The 14,866-nt window shown below is 43.1% G+C and overlaps 1 protein-coding gene across 1 annotated transcript in view; it reads right to left on the reverse strand.

The window, feature by feature from the left end:
* The window catches only part of LOC135512530 (E3 ubiquitin-protein ligase RNF13-like), a 100,493-nt gene that overhangs the window by 23,380 nt on the left and 62,247 nt on the right, over positions 1-14,866 (reverse strand). The window contains exons 5-8 of the mRNA XM_064934649.1: positions 10,389-10,476; positions 9,075-9,165; positions 8,224-8,329; positions 5,680-5,773 (exon numbers count right to left, since the gene is read on the reverse strand). Coding sequence (XP_064790721.1) covers positions 5,680-5,773; positions 8,224-8,329; positions 9,075-9,165; positions 10,389-10,476 — 379 coding nt within the window. The remainder of the gene's footprint in view (positions 1-5,679; positions 5,774-8,223; positions 8,330-9,074; positions 9,166-10,388; positions 10,477-14,866) is intronic.

The raw sequence follows: 14,866 nt of genomic DNA on the forward strand, positions 1-14,866 counted from the left end.
ACTCCGGAGACGGGCACATCGTGCACCACTACTTCTCGCCAATCTCCAGTCTCTTGACAACAAGGTAGATGAAATCCGAGCAAGGGCAGCATTCCAGAGGGACATCAGAGACTGTAACGTTCTTTGCTTCACGGAAACATGGCTCACTGGAGAGACGCTATCGGAGTCGGTGCAGCCAGCTGGTTTCTCCACGCATCGCGCCGACTGAAACAAACATCTTTCTGGTAAGAAGAGGGGCGGGGGCGTATACCTTATGGCTAACGAGATCACAAAAACATACAGGAACTCAAATCCTTATGTTCACCTGATTTAGAATTCCTCACAATCAAATGTCGAGCGCATTATCTACCAAGGGAATTCTCTTCGATTATAATCACAGCCATATATTCCCCCCCAAGCAGACACATCGATGGCTCTGAACGAACTTTATTTGACTCTTTGCAAACTGGAATCCATACATCCTGAGGCTGCATTCATTTTAGCTGGGGATTTAAACAAGGCTAATCTGAAAACAAGACTCCCTAAATTGTATCAGCATATCGATTGCGCAACCAGGGCTGGCAAAACCTTGGATCATTGCTATTCTAACTTCCGCAACGCCAAGACTGCTTCCATCACGTGGACTGGGATATGTTTCGTATTGCGTCAGACAAAAACATTGACGAATACGCTGATTATGTGTTCGAGTTCATTAGAACGTGCGTTGAAGATGTCATTCCCATAGCAACGATTAAAACATTCCCAAACCAGAAACCGTGGATTGATGGCAGCATTCGCGTGAAACTGAAAGCGCAAACCACTGCTTTTAAATGAGGGCAAGGTGACCGGAAATATGACTGAATACAAACAGTGTAGCTATTCCCTCCGCAAGGCAATCAAACAAGCTAAGCGTCAGTATAGAGACAAAGTAGAATCGCAATTCAACGGCTCAGACACAAGAGGTATGTGGCAGGGTCTACAGTCAATCACGAAGTACAAAAAGAAAACCAGCCCAGTCACGAACCAGGATGCCTTGCTCCCAGGCAGACTAAATAACTTTTTTTGCCCGCTTTGAGGACAATACAGTGCCACTGACACGGCCTGCAACGAAAACATGCGGACTCTCCTTCACTGCAGCCGAGGTGAGTAAAACATTTAAACGTGTTAACCCTCGCAAGGCTGCAAGCCCAGACGGCATCCCCAGCCGCGCCCTCTGAGCATGCGCAGACCAGCTGGCTGGTGTGTTTACGGACATATTCAATTAATCCCTATCCCAGTCTGCTGTTCCCACATGCTTCAAGAGGGCCACCATTGTTCCTGTTCCCAAGAAAGCTAAGGTAACTGAGCTAAACGACTACCTCCCAGTAGCACTCACTTCCGTCATCATGAAGTGCTTTGAGAGACTAGTCAAGGACCATATCACCTCCACCCTACCTGACACCCTAGACCCACTCCAATTTGCGTACCGCCCAAATAGGTCCACAGACGATGCAATCTCAACCACACTGCACACTGCCCTAACCCATCTGGATAAGAGGAATACCTATGTGAGAATGCTGTTCATCGACTACAGCTCGGCATTTAACACCATAGTACCCTACAAGCTCGTCATCAAGCTCGAGACCCTGGGTCTCGACCCCGCCCTGTGCAACTGGGTACTGGACTTCCTGACGGGCCGCCCCCAGGTGGTGAGGGTAGGCAACAACATCTCCACCCCGCTGATCCTCAACACTGGGGCCCCATAAGGGTGCGTTCTGAGCCCTCTCCTGTACTCCCTGTTCACCCACGACTGCGTGGCCACACACGCCTCCAACTCAATCATCAAGTTTGCGGACGACACAACAGTGGTAGGCTTGATTACCAACAACGACGAGACGGCCTACAGGGAGGAGGTGAGGGCCCTCGGAGTGTGGTGTCAGGAAAATAACTTCACACTCAACGTCAACAAAACAAAGGATATGATTGTGGACTTCAGGAAACAGCAGAGGGAACACCCCCCTATCCACATCGATGGAACAGTAGTGGAGAGGGTAGTAAGTTTTAAGTTCCTCGGCATACACATCACAGACAAACTGAATTGGTCCACCCACACAGACAGCATCGTGAAGAAGGCGCAGCAGCGCCTCTTCAACCTCAGATGGCTGAAGAAATTCGTCTTGTCACCAAAAGCACTCACAAACTTCTACAGATGCACAATCGAGAGCATCCTGGCGGGCTGTATAACCTCCTGGTACGGCAACTGCTCCGCCCACAACCGTAAGGCTCGCAAGAGGGTAGTGAGGTCTGCACAACGCATCACCGGGGGCAAAGTACCTGCCCTCCAGGACACCTACACCACCCGATGTTACAGGAAGGCCATAAAGACCATCAAGGACACCAACCACCCGAGCCACTGCCTGTTCACCCCGCTATCATCCAGAAGGCGAGGTCAGTACAGGTGCATCAAAGCGGGGACCGAGAGACTGAAAAACAGCTTCTATCTCAAGGCCATCAGACTGTTAAACAGCCACCACTAACATTGAGTGGCTGCTGCCAACACAGTGACTCAACTCCAGCCACATCAATAATGGGAATTGATGGGAAATGATGTAAAATATATCACTAGCCACTTTAAACAATGCTACCTAATATAATGTTTACATACCCTACATTATTCATCTCATATGTATACGTATATACTGTACTCTATATCATCTACTGCATCTTTATGTAATACATGTATCACTAGCCACTTTAACTATGCCACTTTGTTTACATACTCATCTCATATGTATATACTGTACTCGATACCATCTACTGTATCTTGCCTATGCTGCTCTGTACCATCACTCATTCATATATCTTTATGTACATATTCTTTATCCCCTTACACTTGTGTGTATAAGACAGTAGTTTTGGAATTGTTAGTTAGATTACTTGTTGGTTATTACTGCATTGTCGGAACTAGAAGCACAAGCATTTCGCTACACTCGCATTAACATCTGCTAACCATGTGTATGTGACAAATAAAATTTGATTTGATTTGAATTAATCCCATAAGGGATGGGTTGCCAATTGGCGATTTGACACAAAAATAAAATGTCATGAAATTCATAAATTAAACAGGTGTGCCTTGTTCATTTGTGGAATTTCTTTCCTTCTTAATGCGTTTGAGCCAATCAGTTGTGTTGTGACAAGGTAGGGACCAAGTCCATATTGCGGCAAGAACAGCTCAAATAAGCAAAGAGAAACAGTAGTCCATCATTACTTGAAGACATGAAGGTCAGTCAATCGGGAAAATTTCAAGAACTTTGAAAGTTTTTTCAAGTGCAGTCGCAAAAACCGCACTGGGATGACACTGGCTCTCATGAGGACCACCACAGGAAAGGAAGACCCAGAGTTACCTATGCTGCAGAGGATAGGTTCAGAGGAGTAACCAGCTTCAGAAATTGCAGCCCAAATAAATGCTTCACAGAGTTCAAGTAACAGACACTTCTCAACATCAACTGTTCAGAGGAGACTGCGTGAATCAGGCCTTCATGGTTGAATTGCTGCAAAAATCCCTACTAAAGGACACCAATAAGAAAAAGAGACTTGCTGGGGTAAAGAAACACGGTGGAAATTTGTCCTTTAGTCTGATGAGTCCAAATTTGAGATTTTTGGTTCCAACCGCTGTGTCTTTGTGAGACGCAGAGTAGGTGAACGGATGATATCCGCATGTGTGGTTCACACCGTGAAGCTTTGAGGAGGTGTGATGGTGTGGGTGTGCTTTGCTGGTGACACTGTCTGTGATTTATTTTCAATTCAAGGCACACTTAACCAGCATAGCTACCACAGCATTCTGCAGCAATACGCCATCCCATCTGGTTTGCGCTTAATGGGGCTATCATTTGTTTTTCAACAGGACAATGACCCAACACACCTCCAGGCTGTGTAAGGGCTATTTGACCAAGACGGAGAGTGATGGAGTGCTGCATCAGATGACCTGGCCTCCACAATTACCCAACCTCAAACAAATTGAGATGGTTTGTGATGAATTGGACCGCAGAGTGAAGTAAAAGCAGCCAACAAGTGCTCAGTATATGTGGGAAATCCTTCAAGACTGTTGGAAAAGCATTCCAGGTGAAGCTGGTTGAGAGAATTCCAAGACAGTGCAAAGCTGTCATAAAGGCAAAGGGTGGCTTCTTTGAAGAATCTAAAATATAAATCATATTTAAACAATTTTTAAAAACTTTTTTGGTTACTACATGATTCTGTATATGTTATGTCATAGTTTTGATGTCTTCACAATTATTCTTCAATGTAGAAAATAGTAAAAATAAAGAAAAACCCTTGAATAAGTAGGTGTGTCCAAACATTTGACTGGTACAGTATGTGTTTGGATATAATCTATCCGAATGTGATGCATGTCAAGTAACTATACTCATGCCATGTAACTACTGTGAAGAAAAGTAAGAAGTGCCATGTATGTAAAATGTGTGTTTAGAATGTACATGTAACAAAAAAAGAAAATGCTGGAAACACAACGTTTATTTTTGTCCTCAGAAGAGGAGGCTGTAGTGGTTGGGCCAATAATAATAAAAAATACTTTAACTGCAGCTGATGGAACCATTCCCTGAATTTATGAACTCCCTCTAATGCCTGTGAAAACTGTCAGTCAGACAAGGGTTGTCGCACAGCCACTCTCACACACCGTCTCACACAACCACATAGAGAGCTACTTAATATGCATCACCTAGATTCTGTCAAGATCTCCTCAGTGTCCCCTGCACAGCCGATTTTTGAACAAGGGGCTTCCTACCCCAAACCAAGCCTCTAAACTCCTTCCAAGTGTGAATACAGCCAACATTCTACTCAGGACAGACATGTGACCAGGTGCAGATGTCAGAAAAACAGTATTTGCAATGCAAAAGCAGGGCTATAAAACCTCCTGAGCTGACCGAGGGGAGAAACACAAAACGGAGAAACGCTCTTCAAGCCCAGGACTTCGAATTAAGGAGTTTCAAATCTACCTCCCTCGAGGTAAACAGAATATGTATTTATATAGAGCCTTCTCATATCTGAGATAACGACATTCTTAATCTGGGGAGCAGGCTCTGTGGAAAATCAAGCTGTATTCATCTCATTAGCTCATGGCACGAAGCGCTGGAGCAGATTGAGGTGTCATAACTCGTTCAAAATGTCACCCGCATTGTGGCCCAGTCGTATGACCCAAGGCATAGCGTGGCTAGACCCGGTGGAGATATACGGTCAGTTTGGAGTTCTCATCTAGGTCGAGGGTTAGGGTGAGCGTTTAGGGTCAACTGTTCATTGAGGACAAAGGTCGATAGATCTGTGAGTGAGTCATAATACAATTCTAAATGATCTCATACAAGGGTAAGTGTGCCTTCCGATCATATAGCCAGGTTTCAATCTTTGTGTTGTTGACACATAGTCGGGCAAACAAACTGACACAAAAATTTTTTTGAGTCTTTGTTCTCCAATGACAAATTCCAATATACACAGATACTCCCTCAACTTGAACCTGTGTTGAAGCAACCAGCTTTGACAGTAATCCATACATTCACACTAAGTGAGGAAACGACATTACTACAACAATACACCGATCTAAAAAAGATCAGTGTTGTCAATGCTTGCGAACCAAACACAAAACTATTGGCCCATCTCACTTCTCAATGCTGATGTCTAGATAGCTTTGTTGATAGCTATATTCCTCCCTACCTTTATTGTACTTGTGAATGGGAAGTTTCTTCAGCTGGTCCTTGCGCAGACGGCTTCTCCGAGCCCTGTGTCTGCCCTGGACAAACTTGGTGATCTGAGCGAGAAGGGAAAAGTCAAGTAAGTTGGGAAGTTGTGAGTCACTTAACCTTACCCGAAAATCCTGATGAATACCCCAACAGTTTTTTTAAAACCGGGAAACGCTCTTGTACTTCAATCATGCACCCTCTTTCCAAAAGTCTGATGTCACCATTTCATTGATAGTTATTTCCGAAATAAGTATTCTCTGCAGTTAAAAAATACCTCAACCAGTACTCAAAATAATTGTATGGGTAATTAAAAATAATTACATTTATCATGTTATTGTGTCAATTCTTTGGGAAGTGGGATGATTTGGGTAACAGACTGCTTTTTAACTAATCAGACAAATCTAATGAGCAAGTTCTCTGTTATTTATTGCCTAGTTAAATGAAAAAAAATAAAAAAATGTTTTGTTGTTGTAGCAGGCTTGATGATATCATCTTCATACACACAGGAAACTGTTGAGCGTGAAAAACCCAGCAGCATTGCAGTTCTTGACACAAGCAAGTGCACCTGGCACCTACTACCATACCCAAAGGCATATACAGTGCATTCGGAAAGTATTCAGACCCCTTGACTTTTTACGATACAACCTTATTCTAAAGTTGATTAAATACAACATTTTCCTCATCAATCTACACACAATACCCCATAATGACAAAGCAAAAACAGGTTTTTATACATTTTTGCAAATGTATTAAAAATAAATAACGGAAATATCACATTTACATAAGTATTCAGACCCTTTACTCAGTACTTTGTTGAAGCACCTTTGGCATCGATTACAGCCTCAAGTCTTCTTGGGTATGACACTACAAAGCTCGGCACACCTGTATTTGGGGAGTTTCTCCAATTCTCTGCAGATACTCTCAAGCTCTGTCAGGTTAGATGGGGAGTGTCTCTCCAGAGATGTTCAATCAGGTTCAAGTTCAGGCTCTGGTTGGGCCACTCAAGGATATTCAGACTTGTCCCGAAGCCACTCCTGCTTTGGGGCTCCTGAGTGGTGCAGCAGTCTAAGGCACAGCATCTCAGTGCTAGAGGCGTCATTACAGACCCTGGTTCGATTCCAGGCTGTATCACAACCAGCCGTGATTGGGAGTCCCATAGAGTAGCGCACAATTGGCCCTGTGTCGTCCGGGTTAGGATTTGGCCGGGGTAGTAAATAAGAATTTGTTCTTAACTGAATTGCCTAGTTAAATAAAGGTATAATAAAATAAAAAACAGTCTTGACTGTGTGCTTAGGGTCGTTGTCCTGTTTGAACCGTCGCCCCAGACTGAGTCCCTGAGGTTTTCATCAAGGATCTCTCTGTACTTTGCTCCGTTTATCCTTCCCTCGATCCTGACTAGTCTCCCAGTCCCTGCCGCTGAAAAACTTCCCCACAGTATGATGCTGCCACCACCATGCTTCACCGTAAGGATGGTGCCATGTTTACTCCAGACGCGACGCTTGGCATTCAGGCCAAAGAGTTCAATCTTGGTTTCATCAGACCAGAGAATCTTGTTTCTCATGGTCTGAGAGTCCTTTAGGTGCATTTTGCCAAAGTCCAAGCGGGCTGTCATTTGCCTTTTACTGAGGAGTGGCTTCCGTCTGGCCACTCTACCATAAAGGCCTGATTGGTGGAATGCTGCAGAGATGGTTACTCAGTTTGGCCGGATGGCCAGCTCTCGGAAGAGTCTTGGTGGCTCCAAACTTCTTCCATTTAATAATGATGGAGGCCACTGTGTTCTTGGATACCTTCAATGCTGCAAACATTTTTTGGTACCCTTCCCCAGATCTGTACTTTGACACAATCCTGTCTTGGTGCGCTATGGACAATTCCTTTGACCTCATGGCTTGGTTTTTGCTCTGACATGCACTGTGAACTGCAGGACCTTATGTAGACAGGTTTCCAAATCTTGTCCAATCAATTGAATTTACCACAGGTGGACTCCAATCAAGTTATAGAAACATCTCAAGGATGATCAATGGAAATAGGATGCACCTAAGATCAATGTCGAGTGTCATAGCAAGGGTCTGAATACTTCTGTAAATAAGGTGTCTTAATTTTTTACACATTTGTAAAAATGTCTAAAAAACTGTTTTTCACTTTGTCATTTTGTTTTTGTAGAATACGGCTGTAACGTAACAAAATGTGGAAAAAGTCAAGGGGTCCGAATACTTTCCGAATGCATTGTAAATCTTTTGTCTTGACCATTCATCCTCTGAATGGCACTCATGCACAATTCATGTCTCCATTGTCTCAGGGCTTGAAAATCATTCTTTAGTCTGTCTGTCTCCCCTTTATCTACACTGATTGAAGTGGACTTAACAAGGGACAATAATAAGGGATCATAGCTTTCACATTGATTTACGTGGTCAGTCTATTTCATGGAAAGAGCCGATGGTCTTCATGTTTTGTATTCTCAGTGTACATGAATGAATGAATAAACTTTATTGACATGTTGAGAAGAAGTACATTTGTCTACCATGAAAACAACGATGAGGATGAGGCAGATTCCCACGATGATGAGGAAGGGGATCAGGTAGTATTCCAGAGGCAGGCTGAAGTCCGGCATGAGTACCACATGACCCCTGAAAAACAACAGCGTCATTATGGAGATTTAATTAAGTGTTTATGACTGACAATTAGATACACTCCAATAGTGACCTACAAGGAGTCCTTACGATTGGAGCGTGTCGACATGGCCCATCATCTATAGCATGTCACATGAGGCGACTCGTTTTCATTTTACACCTCATGACGTCCTGTCACAGAAACACCCTCCCATCTGACGAATGTAATTTCACACAGTGAAATAATGGCTAAGACGCTTCTATAATAACATTTTGTGAAGAACATTGCAATATTTCCAGGCAATTGACTGGAAATGTACTATTTTGGTATGTCTGCATGCCAGGACAAAAGAGGTACTAACCCGAATAATGTATGATTGATATCAGAGCAAAGAAGAGGTCTATTACTGACAGCATGGTGGGAAGAAAAAACAGTCATTCCCTGATTATCCACTGTTCTCTGCATAGCTCTGGGAATGTGATGACAGCATGAGGCAGATCTGCTTTACGATGCCAGCACGTCAATTGAGGCCATTATGACAGAGTAATGTAGCACAAAGAGAAAAATATAATTTTACGTCGTCTTTCCACTGCATTCATAGAATAAATAAATATATATATTTTTTTTTTAAATAACGCTGACAGATTTATTTGGACAGGATTCTTAGACAGTATGGATAGAGCATGCCAGTTTGGATGTCTCCGGCTTGAATTAGCCTTGATGTTGATAGACATGGAAATTAGATCTTGGTCCACAACTCACCCCTTGTCATATGCATAGTCCTTTTTCAGGGAGTCGGCAGTCTCTTCACTCACAAACACTGATGGAATGTCAATCTGCTTCAAAATATCCACTAAAAGGGAAAAGAGAAGGAAAATATATTTATACATGAGGTGGCCACATATTGATGCCCAACATAATATAAAATCTAAACCATCATGAAATAACAACACGTTCGAAGGAAGAAATTAAGATTCGATTCACTTATCGGTAAAAGATACAAAAATAGAAAGAACGGTATGTTTGTCGAGGCACTACAGTAAAACATCTGGCATTTCTGAAATCCTTTATTTAGACAGACCATAACTATGGCGAACCACAGATCTTTAAAGCTGTTAGATGGGGTAATTTCCAGGGTCTATGGGACCCTCTGAGCATGAAATGGACTGGCATAGGGAATTTGGGGCAAATGCCTGGTGGGCTGATCCATCTTTAGGCCAATGGGTATTGTTTTTTTATAATGAGTCTGTTAAGAAATTTTATCATAATTTTTTGGGGCAGAATTACCATTTTGGCTAATGGGCTGCTGTCCCATTCAGACACCAGCCCAAAGTAGTTTAGTAGAACGGACAATTTGCCTCTGGTGCGCTGATTTATGATTCCAGTCTGCCCCTGCGTTGAGGCTGATGCCCACTTGTGCCACCATCTTATATATGATTCTGCTCATGCACGACTGTGGGCATATTGTGGGTATATTACTAGTTGGTAGGGCCCACAGAACCCCGGTGACATAAATCTCTTGGATGGCTGATAAGTTAACAAATGGCTCGCTGATCAACGTTTGAAAAGAACCCATCCAAATGGATGATCCATCCTAGGCAATTACCAGCATGAGGTGCTGTCTTGATTATTCATGAAACATAGTCATACACCCCAGAGCAAGAGGCGGGAGACAAGCGACAAACTATGTGAAGAGTAACCTGTTGAGAAAAGAGAAACTGCACAGATATCCCTCCTCCCAAAAACTTAATTTGATGGTAAATAGGGCACTGTGAATTTCCAGGCCGATCGAGCCGTTTGGACAGGGTTGAACTGTTTGGCGACGTACTGAAAACCAGAGCACCACATTCCTCCACAACGACATTAAGAGTCGGAATTGGCGCTATGGCTGCAGTATCTCTATGTCTCAGCGAGTCCGAAAGGTCCTCTAGGCTCAGGTTTTGGGAATCAAAGCTGTATTGACCTCGAATGAGGAGACACATGAACAGACAACTGTGTGCAGTGCTGCTGCACGTTTGTGTTTGTGTTTGTGTGTGCAGTGCAGAAGAGAAGGATTGGAAGAGGGGGGAAACTTACGATCATTGGATCCCATGCTGATTAAGTCATCAGAGTCCACGTTGTGAACAATCGCCGCCTTGTACCCGGCCTTCTGGGCGTTAAGGACCTGCGGGAGACAAAACCTTTGTGTTCATGGTGTGTGTGTGTGGTTCCTATGGATCAGTGTGTGTTCAGCCAGCCCATCCCACCCAAATATCTAAGTATCTTTATACTGTATCCATTCTGTGACAGCTATTTCCGTAACTATTTTGTAACTGACATCACTTCAGGACAGGGAGTGTGTGGTTCAGTTGAATATTTGTCAATGTCCATGCATTTGTATACTATGTGTGTATAATGATAATGACATGCTACATGGACACACCACCACATGAATGAGAACAAGGCAATAATTTGCATAGCATGTAATGTAGCTTAACACACAGCATTCTGAAAGAAATCAATGGCTAAAATAACTTATTTGACATAGTAGCTTGTATGTAATCAGTGGTGACCCATCATTCAGGGCAGGTGGGGCAGAGCAGAGGCCAACCTGTTTTGTTAAATTATAAAATGTTATTCTTGCATTAATTTGTGTCAAATATCAGTTCAGCATACAATGTAAAAAAAAAACAATCCTTGAGTTAATAAAGCAGCATACAAACTTGGTCTATTTCTTGAGTAAGGCAGCTCCAAAATGCATTGATTTCAGCCTAGCTCAGTGCATTCTGTGGTGGAGGAGCAGCCAGCAAAAGCACATAGCATAGGCGTTGTTAATCTTATCTGGTTGTGCCGTGATTGGCTCAGGGTTCTGTCACTCATGGGGACACTACGTCACCACAGAATCTACTGGAGAGATAGGCAGTTCAACCCCGCGTGTGTGCTGCCATGGATTTACAGTAAAAGTGCCCTTCCAAGAAGGCTTAAGGTCATTGGCCACATATATAATGACATCAAATCACATTAGATCTCCCGTAGCTGTGATTGGACTGATCATGTCAACATCATACTTTCAAAATCTTAGCTAGCAAATTAGCTAGCTAGATAAGCAGTCATCATCATGAATCACTTGACGATCTACTGTCTTGACGATCTACAATCTTTGTCATATGACGAGAAATTAGAGATAAAATGTCTCTGTGCCATTGGACATAAACGTCACACAACAAGTCGGAAATCGCAAATTCAACAATGAGAGGTTTGGAAGGAAGCAGTGGCTGACTGTGAGTGTTGCTTCCCCTGCCTGCTTTTCGGTGGAGAGGGTGTGTGGTCCAAGTCTGGGTTTAAGGATTTAAAACATCTGAAAGTCTCTCAAAACATGATAATTGTGCATCACATGTAGACAATGCTGTTAACCTGGGATTACTGGGAAAATCAAACATTGTGGCTCAGCTAGACATATAGACACGCCATGTCCTTCACAACCAATAATCGGAGGAGAATAGGTACGTGCTTGCCAGAATTATAGCATGCATTAAATTGTGTGGTAATTGTGAGTCAGCACAAGGGCATTTTCAGGTGTATTTTTGAGAGCATGCTTGAAGGAAATTACTGGCTACAAAGCCATTATGACGACCAACCCCTTCTTAAGGGTACATTAAGCACGATCCAAAACAAACCTTTGGATATTATGTATGAAGTGTACAGAGAAGCTATAGCTAATGTATCTGAGACTCCTTTTGCATCTGTACAATACAAAGTGTTATGTTTTGGGAAAATCCAATACAACACATTACTGAGTACCACACTCCATATTTTCAGTCATAGTGGTGGCTGCATCATGTTATGGGTATGCTTTTAATAGTTAAGGACGAGACCACTGCTGTCTCCTGTAAATCACATATGGTAATAGTGCTGCGCTACATGTTATCAGACCACAGTGTGTGTGTGAGCTTTTTGGAGTTTGTAGAGGTGAAGGACAAACAAAACTGGTGTTTGCCTCTCCAACACCATCAAACAAGTCCTAGCGCCACTGAACATGAAGGAGAAGCTGGTTGCACAAACTTACGATGGGGCAGCGGTGATGAGTGGTAATGCACGTGGTGTCCAAACGCTACTTAAGGAGACTTACCCAAACTTACCCAGTTTGTGCACTGTTACGCACACCAACAGAATCTAACACTTCACCAACTCTGTGCAGGGCGAGTAAGTGTACTTACAAAGTTTTTTTTTTGCAGACCTATCCTACTTTTTCACCTTTTTCTCACTCTCACCTAAAAGACTCTCCACACTCGTGGAGTCAGCGAACAGACGGGTCCCCAGGACACCGGATACACAATGGAACTTCAAAAGCAAAACCGTCAATATTGTACCGGTACCGTGTGGGAGGACTGTGAGGCACTGGCCCCCTGGATGGAATGAGATCACCATCAGTGAGGCATATGACCTGGCCATGAAAATTAAGGATCACACATTTTTGCAACTGCTCAAGTTATTTTCTTTGGTCATGTCAGAGGTGGATGTTTAGTACAACTTAATGCAGAAACGAACCATTGATGCAGCAGGAAATGCCGGAGCAATCGACAACTTCAAGGTGAACATTAAAAAAATTGGCAAGCAAACTGATGCACTGGCCAAGAGGACATGTTGATGCCACTGAACCAGGGCAGAGAAACCTTAACACTGCACCTGGGATGGAGGCATGCGACACAATCGCTGCTCATGTGCAAGAAAGGTTTTCTGAAAGTGACCACTTAATTGTGGCAAAGTTGGTAGCTAGCTTTTACCCCAATATGAACATTCCTTTCCGACCGCAGAGCTCCAGTGTTCTACCAAGCTATGACCCGTGGGAAACGGAGCTCTCTACCGGCATGAAAACAGTGCTGTCCATCCCTACCAGAATCCTGAGCTGCACACTAGAAAGATGTCACATTCTTTATTGAAATAAGTCCAAGAGAACAACCTGCAAAAGGCTTTGTCTGAGACGGTCTCTTTTGACAAAATCATTATCACCACTAATCCGATGACAACCGCCGAGTCAGAGAGAAACTTTTACACCCTTCAAATGTTTTTTATTTTATTTATTTTTTTACTTCACAAGCAACACCATGGGCCAGAAAAAGTTGAATGTAATTGGCCATGTTGTCAATCCAGCATGACTTCATCCAGAGAATACCAGACTTTGATGACAAAGTAATTGAGAAGATTGCCCACAACCAGGACCGCCGGGCCACCTACCTGTTCATGTGAGCACAACACAACAACGATGAGTCCAAACATATGTCATGTATGTTGCTGCATAAGTAATATGCCAGGGAAATATGTATACTGTAGCTAAGAAATGAACACTAAGTGTATGTTGTTTAGTAAGCTGTTAGTAGCATCTCTCTCTCTTTCCCTAATCCTAAACTTGACATTCAATCAAGACCAAATCAAATATTTAATTTACAATTAGACTAAGTGAGGGATATTAGTGTAGTGTAAAGTGAAAGGATGTTACACTTAGATGTTATAATCATATGCCTAATCCAACTTCACGTAAAATCCTTTTAGGAAGTTCCCTCATAAATAATTTGGGTAAAGGCGTGTTATTCTTGGAGTAAAGTTAGAACCCGTCGTGGCGGTGAAAGTGAGACGATGATGCAGAGGGAAGAGGGAAGAGCATACTATGTAAAGAATAGGGGTGAGGAATCAGTTTGCCTCTCTGACTCGCTATGAGCCCAGAGTGTCCCCATCCATTGACTGCACCACAGTGGACTAGCATTAGCCTAGTGCTCGTTAACCTAAGGCTATAGATTAGGCTAGGCTAAGCTAGGGCTACACTCTATTCTGGTATCATTTTCTGTAGCTATGCTATGCTAACAAAATGTATTGTTCATTCAGGCAAAGAGGATGAGAGAAGAGATGGTTGTTTGAGGGAATCGAGACGCTAGGGCTGCCTTTTTGTTTGTCACTGAAATTTTCTGCACTCTGTGTGTGTGAGTGTACACACTGTGTATGTTTGTGTTGAGTGCAACGCTGTATAAGACCAAGTATTTGCCTGTGAGGGTGTATTGTGTGTGTGTGCATCAATGACTACAATGTGTCTGCAACCGCGAGTGTCAACGCAGGAATAAATCATTTTTGTGTGTTCTGAGAGCTACCGCAGGCCACAGTGTGTACACGTCTATGTGTGAGTTTGTGTGTGAATGTCTGTGCGCCGCATCTGTGTGTGTGTGCTTCTTGGTTTGTGTCTCCATATGTATGAGGCTGTCTTTGAGAAGAGACAGAGAACTAGCGAGCCAGCAGATGATTCCTGTCGCAGTCTCTCCCCCATCCCCTTCATTCCCACAGCATTAAAGTCTCCTATGAGAGAGAAAGTCATCCCCCACAGAGGAGACAAATGCAAAACCATTGAGGCCCTGCTAAGAAACTGGAATATACATAATCCTATCTTTACTGTGACAACAGGGGATTCGTCACAAACATTAAAACTGAGAAAACAGATGACTTGTGTACTCAAAATTGTGACTGTAGGCGGTTAGTTACAAAAACGCTGTTTTGGTATGATATCTTGAGCTAAGAATGATGCTAGTGTT

The sequence above is a fragment of the Oncorhynchus masou genome, chromosome 24 (genome assembly GCF_036934945.1).
Source record: "Oncorhynchus masou masou isolate Uvic2021 chromosome 24, UVic_Omas_1.1, whole genome shotgun sequence".
Lineage (NCBI taxonomy): Eukaryota > Metazoa > Chordata > Actinopteri > Salmoniformes > Salmonidae > Oncorhynchus > Oncorhynchus masou.